We start from the raw sequence: 9,514 nt of genomic DNA, 5'->3' as shown, positions 1-9,514 counted from the left end.
GAGGGGTCGTGTTAGATAGACTTAAGGAAAATGTGAGTATATGGAGAACAAAATAGTTAGTTAATGCCTTAAGGGGAATTTTTTATTATATTCTAAATTCATTTTTATTATTATATGTTATACTAATATTTATATATTACTTCTTAAAAGCTGTAATATTTAAATTTGATGTAATCTAAATCAATTCTTTTTAAGATCAATGTTAATTTTTAATTTGTTAATTTTTTTATATTGAAAAGGATTTAAATCAATGATATCTTTTTTTTCTTTTTTTTTTCTTCAACTACCATATCAATCTTATAACTTCAAGCTAAATTACTTTTAATTAGTTTAGATAAAATTTTATTTCAATTTAAAACGAAATCAATTGGATGATAACAGAAGAAAATTAATTTGACTAATTTTTCCTTAAAACCAATCGAATTCAATTTACAAATACCAAACTATAATTAAGCACATTGACATGCATTCTCACGGAGAAAGTCCTTTAATTTGCTGCAAAGGATTGGATGGCATGTAAAAAAGTTCATTTGAATTAATGGAATTAACTCATGACTTTTTTATAAACATTTTGATTTGTTTTAAAAAAAAATCATGAAAACATTATTTAAAACTATTTTATATCTTATTGTACTATAGTTTATCGTCAAGTGTATTATTATAAATAAACTCTCATTTCATAAGAATTAATTCAATAAATAGTATTTAATAAAAATTTCTTTAAAATAAATGCTACTGTAGATCGTATTGCATGATAAAGATGTCCAAGGAACAACAGTATGAGTTGGTAGAGTATATATATTATAAATATGGTCTGTCTTAATTCTCAAAATACAGTTTATATATAACAATTTTATTTAATGTTAATCGATTTTATCCTAAAATCTAACATTACGCTGAAAACTAACATCAACCTCCAATCGACAAAACTCCCATTTCAACATGCTTATTTCCAATTCTGTGTTTGGTGTGCGGTGTCTTGTTTTGCATGGGCAAGGACGGAAATAACTGAGAATGAGAGAAACTATCCTTATGCCCGTGTTGAAGGGTTGTATATGACTAATATGCAAATGCCCGTGTTGAAGGACTGTATATGACTACTACTTTTTTGGATCAGATTTCTAAGAAAATCTATCAGTTTTTTATTTAAGTTACTGAACCAGTTTGATTTTTTAGGGAACTAACTCCAAACCAATTCTAAACTGGTATTCCAATACTATTTTAAGTACAGATATTAATAATGATATTCATATATAGTACATATTTAATTAATTAGAGATCCTTGGAGATTAATTAGGTTGGTGGAATGGTGGCTAAATAGGCTGGGATAAAGAATGAATAAGAAGATTTTGAGGTTTAGGGCACGGGCGAATATCTTATAACAGACAAAACAACCTACCTAGGGTCTTACTTCTTGATCCAACAAAAAGAAATCTAACATTAGTTAAACTCAACATATGTCCTTACCAAGAACAATATTTATTGTATTAAAAAAAATGCTGAGATTTTTTTGCGGATTTATATCCAGTGACAATAAAAGAAGATCAGCAAAAAAATTATCATTATATATAGTAACAAAATTCGACAAAGCTGTAAGAAAAATCAATGGATGATTGTGTAATTTTAAACGGACGCACAAGTAAAGGAGCCCCTTTCACAAGCTCCGCACCTCCGGTCTCCGGTTCCACAAGGGGTTCGACCCTCATGGCCAGTTTGAAGCCGTGCGTGAGACTCTCTCTGATGTAACCAAGCCTGTTAAAGCCGTTCAGAGTGAACTCTGCAATAGTAACCGGGGGTTAGGGTTTAGGATTGGCATTGTCGCCACCACAGTCTATGTCGGTGACAAGAGAAATTTCCAGTGATGTTGAAAGTGCAGAGGATTCGGGCGGATTTCATCGCATAAGATATTAGTTTTATGCATACAATAACGGCTAATAGGAAGAAAAATTAATATATAGAATTAATTTTTATTTTATACATTAAGTATTTATGGAACTATATAGTACTTCTTAAAAACTAACATGTATACATTCTATTTAATCTAAAATATTTTTAATTAGTTAGATCCAAATTTATTTGAATTTAAAATGAAATCAATTAAATGATAATATAAGAACATTGAAATTCCCATGGAGATTAATTTCCTTTTACTTCAAAGGCTTGGATGGCATGTAATTAAAAAAAGTTTACTAAATAAATATTTAATTAAAGTATTTACTGAATATATGCACTTACACTAGCTCAGTTTCGTTGAAGCAAATGCTACTGTGAGTCGTACTGCATGTGAACTGTGTATGATATATATGATACCACACATTTAACAACATTTTGTTTATATTTATTTGCGAAGGTACCTTAATATAAAAGGGAGTAGCCCGTCTACAATAAACAACATTGACTAATATACATCACCAATTAATAAACCTGTACTTTCAAATCTTGCAGAGTTTCATAATCTATAGACAACAATTAATTAAAAAGAAAACCTAAACTATAAGTAGACTTTCAAATCATTGAAGCAAACAGAATCTTATTAATTAACCATCTCAGCATAGACATGTTGTTGGTTGCGGGCGAGGGCTTCAGCTGTAGTACTAGTTTGTCCCATGACCATTTCCATTCCCCATTGTCTGTTTGGTGAGCTGTACCATGTTCTACATCGAAAACAAATACAGGCGAAGGTAATGAACAAAGAAACTGACACGGTGACAGCAACAATAGGCACCACATACTTTTTTAATAGCCGGAGGAGGACGTAGAGTGAGCCTTGCACTTGACCTCCCGAATTTTCTACTGGAGATTTCTTTTCTTTTTCTGCATTCTTCGAACTGCATGAAGATTCAAACTCTTAAATCCAAATAAAAAATTAAAAAAAATCAACAGCAAATAATTAATTTAGTGCCGAATATTGGAAATCCAGAAGCTGTATGCATACATGTGTTGATAGTATATCCAGTATGGCTGAACATGTTTTGGTTTTGTTTTTCTAAAAACTAAACCTTATTGGCTACTTTATTGAATCAATTTTCTATATATCCAAAATCAGTTTCTATTTAATTTATCGAACCAATTTGTGATGAAGGATCACTTATCCCGGTAGAATACGCTCTTGGAGGGGGGAGATAAACTTTAAATGTGACTAAACCTTGAATCTATGATTTGTCTCTTAATTGATTCAAAGGACCAAAGCTTGTGATGATATCTTGAGATATCAATGAAAAACCTAAAATCCTAATTATGATGGCTTTAAACTAAAAAAAATCAAAACTGATTCTAATTAAAGCTCTTTATATTAAGTGCAGAAATAATTTTAAAGTGGACTTGCGCCCTAGCTCTTTTGCTTCATTTCCCTGTCAGTTCACTTTATTTGTAGATATTTAGCTAACGTCGAATAATAACGAATATGTTTTGACACAGAGAGGGTCTAATAATGTGAAGGCGTACGTTCAAATCAACTAGCGTGCAGTGTTGAAAGGCGATGAACTATGTGAAAGTATGAGATGTCACAAGAAACCTATACAGAATTAGGTTTTACAGAATCAGTTGACAAAAGAATGGGTCTGCCCTATCACTTCGATAGAAGAGTGAGACGTAGGAGAATCCATCACCTAATCAGTATGCAATTAGAGAAGGTGGGCAAGATCCTTGGAGATTAGTAATGTTGTTGGTGGCTACAAGAGTGAATGTCTTAAAACAGAAAAACGACTCGGTCATCAACTCCAAGAAACCTAACCTAACATTAATGAAACCCCCAACTTTTTTCCTTAGGGAAGAATACTTCTTGCCTAAAAGGCTTAGGTTATTAATTTTGCCTATTATAATTCAATGGGCAAATACTCATCCATCATTATATTTATCAAGAAAGTTACCTTCTTGAGGAGGTAGGACAGAAAGTGACTGTATAATATTGAGCAGACGCACAGGTAAAGGAGCCATGTTGGTAAGCCTCGGGGCATTTGGTCTTTGAAAACTCGGAAAACAAGGTGGACTTACACGTCTCATGAGCTTGGCACAAACTTTGGCAGCCCACCACGTCCCCACCGTCTATTATCACCTTCAGCTTTGTGGGACACTTTTGGTTCAAGTCCCTCCCACAACCAGTCGATCTGCAGCTCCCCCCAGGTTCGATACTCATGGGGAGGTTGAAACCTTCCCTCAAACTCACTTTGTAGTAGTCGAGCCCATAGGAACCGTTCAGAGTGAACTCGGCCAGAGTAACAGGGGGTTTGGGGTTTGCGTTGCCACCGCGACAATCTATGTTTGAGGAGCTGCAATCCCCAGTGAAACAAGAGAAATTTCCAGCAATACTGTAAGAACAAAAGGTTCTGGCCCATACCTTTACTTCACCGGTGGGCATAGTAACCATGTAGGACTTCCCTGGTTGGAGGGAAAAGCCGGTGGTGGAAGTGGAGTTTGCGACAATTGCTGGCCAAACTGTGCTGATGCATTCGTTGCTGATTCTGAATTTCGCTGCATATGAACCTGTACAATAACAAAGACGGCACGACACACACGACCTCTTAAACCTTCTCCATTTTTAGAACGAAAATTAATACGCATAACATGTATCTGAGTATCAAGAATACCTGAAAGGAATCCCAAGAAAATAGCTAGAGTAATGAATAAACTTCGAGGCATAGCCATAGTTTATAAATGAAAAATGAATGAAGGAAAAAAAAAAGTTTGAAAAGGTTGGCAAATGGAGGGCGATATATCCAATGTATGCTTGGGTTCTCAATTTATAGACTTTTCCAGCCAATCAAATCTCAGATTTCCTAAACGGTAAACCAGTTTCGCACGTATAAATATGTCCGCATAGAAGCTTCGGCCACTTCAAAAACAATATCTTTAAATTTGAACTTTTATCACCATTAGATGTTAATCTAATGGCTAATATCTGAGATGCATAGTCAGACCAACGAAGAGAATTCAACTTGCATGCACTTATGCTTACGTGTATCATCATTGCGTGAATAACTAAAAACTGAAACAACATTCACTAATTCACCCTAATTTATCATTCGCAAACCCTTTTTTTTTTTTTAGATAAACGAAGATTTATTCATCCGAAGTACAAGTTGTACTCGGGAGAAAACGGGGGGCCTCATTAAAACCTCCAAAAGCCAAAACCCTATGGGAAAAAGACTCAAGGAGAAAAAAGAGAACCCCAAAATACATGTTTATGTGTTCAGTTGGTACATAAAAACACCTCCTACAAAAGAGCAATATAATTTATTTCTAACCCATCCAACAATAAAACACACTCCTACTAATTCTTCCATGCTCCCACGTCTGTCTGTCAGTGTTGATTATGCAGCACATCTCCAACACACTCCAGCATCATTCTTCTAATGAAATACACTCCAAATTATTAATTATTTATGCAGTATTATCATTCTAGTTAAAACACATTCCAATTTACTTATGCATCAATATCCTTCCAATTTGTTAATTATGCAGAAGCTCTCCACACCAACAGTAAACCAAGTTTTCTCCTATGTGCTTGACCATTACCCCAATACTAAAACCTCCTCTTTACTTATCATTCGCAAACCCTTAATTGTGACCAAGGCACAAATAACATTAAAATGAAGGGGGAAAAAATCATGTATCAACCCCTCATAATGATATTATCATCATCAGGGACAGATCTACATTTAATATTATGGGGGCAAGTTTCCAATAACTTTTTAGTTTTTATTTATGTAATAGGTATATATAATTATTAATTATCTTTGTAATTTAAAGTACAATAAAATAAGTTTATTCATAATAAAAATATTTTCCAATTTATTTATAGTCACACTTTTTTATTCTCTCAATTAAGTATTTTTATATTATTATTTCTTTTTATTTTTAGATGTATATATATTTGCAATCAATAAAAACATTTCTCTCATTCATTTTAAACTACTTTTTTTTATCTTTACACACATCATTTTTAAATATTTTAATTTTCTATTATTTTTATCTACATTCTTTCATCTTCATCTTTAATTAAATTTCAATATTTTTTTAAATAAATTATCAATAGTTAAAAATAATCTAAAATCATAATTTAAGTTATTCATTGTAAATTGAATTCTTCACTCCAATCATATTTTTTTTATCCACAAGAATAAAAAGACCGAATCTAATATCATTCAAACTAATTTATTACTTAATTATATTTATTTATTATGAATTATAATTATAATTTAATTTATATATTAAAAATTATTTATTTATTATTTAAATTTTTATTACATAAAAATAAACATTTATCATCTATGCTCCCTAAACTAAAATACTAATTTATATACATCAATATTATCCCCTCAACTCAAAATTCCTGAATTCATCACTGATCATGAAACACATCCGTTAGATTATTAAAAGTGTATATGATGGTCAAGGAAAATGTATGATACGTGTCTTATCCTCAATCGACTTGACCAAAACGACAGTACTGAAAGTAATTGAAAATATGAGCTGATGGTTAATTAATTTGTGCATGTTTTCATGATGATGACCATGCATTTCTCCTTTGTGTTGAAAATTTGTGTTTAGACAATTTTCTGATCTGATATGCATGCTTGGAGGAGGAATTTTTTGGTAAAGTTGAAGTCATTTTATAAAAGCCAGCAAAATAATCTAAAAATTTTAAGCCAAGGAATATTCTCCGAGGAAAAAAGTGTGGTTTTTCTGTTAGCTAGGTTTTGTTTTGGTTTTTCAACTAGATGATAAATATAATAAAAAATAATTTAAAATATCAAATATTTTATTTATATGTCATTATATAACTAGTTTAGTTTTTTAAATATATACTATGTCAAAAATAAATTCACACAGTTTTATAGTTATTTTATGCATCTTAACTATAAATAGTCAATAAAAATATATCTTTAATTCAATATATTTGTGTGAGATGTATGTTTGGTGTAGAGATCGTATTTATTAGGGGTGTTCATAAATTAATTTATATTATATTGTTGTTTAGAAGATTATATGATATTGTTGTTTAGAAGATTATGTTCTTGTTGAGATGATGATGTGTGAGATGTAATTTTGGTGTTGGAATCGTAATTATTTGGGGTTTTCATAAATTAATTAAATTTAATGAGAATAAAAAAAAATTATCAAAATAATTGAATATCGAATAAATCAAAAACTAACAGATTAAAAATTTGAAAAAAAAATGAATTTTTTTATTGGATTGGATTTTTAAAACCCATATATATATATATATATATATATATATATATATATATATATATATATCATTTATATATTTATCTATTACTTGATAAATACTCATTTTTATTTTTAAGCATTTTGTTTTCATTCTTTACATTTTATTATTATTTCATTTTGGTATATTAAATTTTAAACGTTCTATTATGATATTTTAAATTTTCAGAAGTTTTATTTTAATATTTTTTATTTTCCATTTAAAATATTTAACTCCATTAGTGTTTTGAATTTTAAAATTAATTAATGTAAAATAATGGCAAAGATATGGTGGGGACTTGGACTTTTTATTATGTGTGATGATGGCATGGGGAGATGGTGGCGAGCGTGACAACGTGGTGGTGTTGCTGGAGGAGGTCTGATACAGCTGAGAATGTAATTAAGAAACAAAAAGCTGAATTAGCAGAAGCAGAACCAAAGGAAGCAGAATCACCAAACTCAGGGGCAAAGATGGAAGAACCAAGACCAAAAAGGACCATTACCAAACCTCCTTACCTGCAGGATTTCGTGGAATGAATGAACGGAATGAGGCACCTAGCAGAGGAACCACGCACCCTCAAATTCACCTTGTCGACTGAGGTGTCATAATTTCGTTAGGATTAGGATCCATTTACTTTGTCTTTTTCCTCCAAGGCTACACGCCAGCAAGAATGAATCATTAGAACTTGTATGAGCAAAATGCTATATAAATAGAACAGGATGTATCTAAGGATTCAAGGAAATAATACTCAATTTTCTCTTGTCTTTTACTTTCTGGAGACACCTAGGTCTCGAAAGCTAGGCTTCTTCCCCCCCTTGGTTCATAACAAAATTGGTGCTTTCATTTCGTCCTCCCATGTCTGACCATAACCCTTCCGCACTTGAACGCATTGAAGATGCAATTTCCAAACTTGCTTCGAGCCAACTCCAGGTCACCGAAAAACTCGAGGATTTACTCCTTCGCGTGGCCAACCTCGAACAGACAGCAAACTCAAACACATCTCCCTCTTCCTCTTCACCCGCACCTGCATCAAACACCATAACCATTACTCACCCGAAAATGAAACTAGACGTACCTAGATTTGACGGCTCAGACCCTTCGGGGTGGGTCTTCAAAATAACTCAATTCTTCTCCTACCACTCTACCCCCGAACGCGAGCGCCTTACAATTGCCTCCTTTTACATGGAGGGTCCAGCGTTAGCGTGGTTCCAGTGGATGAGCCGGAACCACCAGCTGACCACTTGGGCTGGTTTTTTGGAAGCACTCGAGGCACGGTTCTCACCTTCACCTTACGAGGACCCCACCGGGATCCTCTTCAAACTCACACAACAAGGGTCTGTAACGACTTACCTTCACCAATTCGAATCCCTAGCTAATCGCATCGTCGGACTGCAACCCTCCATGCTCCTTAGCTGCTTCATCTCCGGCTTGGACCCCGCCATCCGCCGCGAGGTGCAGGCATTGCAATCCCTCACCCTGGCTCACGCCGCCGGCTTGGCACGACTCCAGGAAGATAAACTCGCCGCCCAACGGCGCCCTTACTCCCAACTTCCCTCCCAACGCCCTCCTCCACCCCCAAATCCACTTCCTTTACCACCACTCAACCCTAATGTTTTTCCCTTACCCTCTCCTTCTACCCCTCTCCTTCCCACTCCCCCGAAACCACCCCCACTGCCCTTTCGCCGCCTCACCCCGGCCGAACTAGCCAGTCGCAGGGAACGCGGCCTATGCTTCCACTGCGACGAGAAGTTCACGAGAGGGCATCGATGCGCCTCTCGGTTCTTCCTCTTGGTGGCTGATGAGGACGACCCAAATGCCCAAGATGTGTTAGACAAGTGGCCTCAGATATCTTAAGAAGGGGGGGTTGAATTAAGATATTCCAAACTGTTTCCCCTAATTAAAAATCTATTTCACTTTTTACTCAAGTTATGAATTCCCTTAATGACAATCTTCTTAAATATTAATTCAAACAAAGCAACTTGAATATGAATATAAAGCAATAATAAATAAAGGAGATTAAGGGAAGAGAAAATGCAAACTCAGTTTTATACTGGTTCGGCCACACCCTTGTGCCTACGTCCAGTCCCCAAGCAACCCGCTTGAGAGTTCCACTATCTTGTAAATTCCTTTTACAAGTTCTAAACACACAAGGACAATCCTTCCTTTGTGTTTAGAGATCCTTTACAACAAGAGACTCACAGTCTCTTAATCCCTTAGAGAATGAGAAGAAGAAGAGGAACAAATCTCTCTAGAAAGAGATGGATTTTACAGATTGAGCACTCAATTAATTCCTTAATGAATTGC

General features: G+C 34.0%; 1 protein-coding gene across 1 annotated transcript; it reads right to left on the bottom strand.

Annotated features, from left to right (window-relative positions):
* Positions 1-2,359: 2,359 nt before the first annotated feature.
* LOC114416506 (thaumatin-like protein 1a) lies at positions 2,360-4,695 on the bottom strand. Its single transcript, XM_028381396.1, has 3 exons — positions 4,587-4,695; positions 3,870-4,482; positions 2,360-2,828 (listed from the first exon to the last, which is right to left on the bottom strand). Exons 1-3 carry the CDS (start codon positions 4,642-4,644, stop codon positions 2,534-2,536), a joined length of 966 nt encoding a protein of 321 aa, XP_028237197.1. The 5' UTR covers positions 4,645-4,695; the 3' UTR covers positions 2,360-2,533.
* Positions 4,696-9,514: the final 4,819 nt, after the last annotated feature.

This window comes from Glycine soja, chromosome 6 (assembly GCF_004193775.1).
Source record: "Glycine soja cultivar W05 chromosome 6, ASM419377v2, whole genome shotgun sequence".
Lineage (NCBI taxonomy): Eukaryota > Viridiplantae > Streptophyta > Magnoliopsida > Fabales > Fabaceae > Glycine > Glycine soja.
This window is presented reverse-complemented; position numbering and strand designations above follow the sequence as displayed.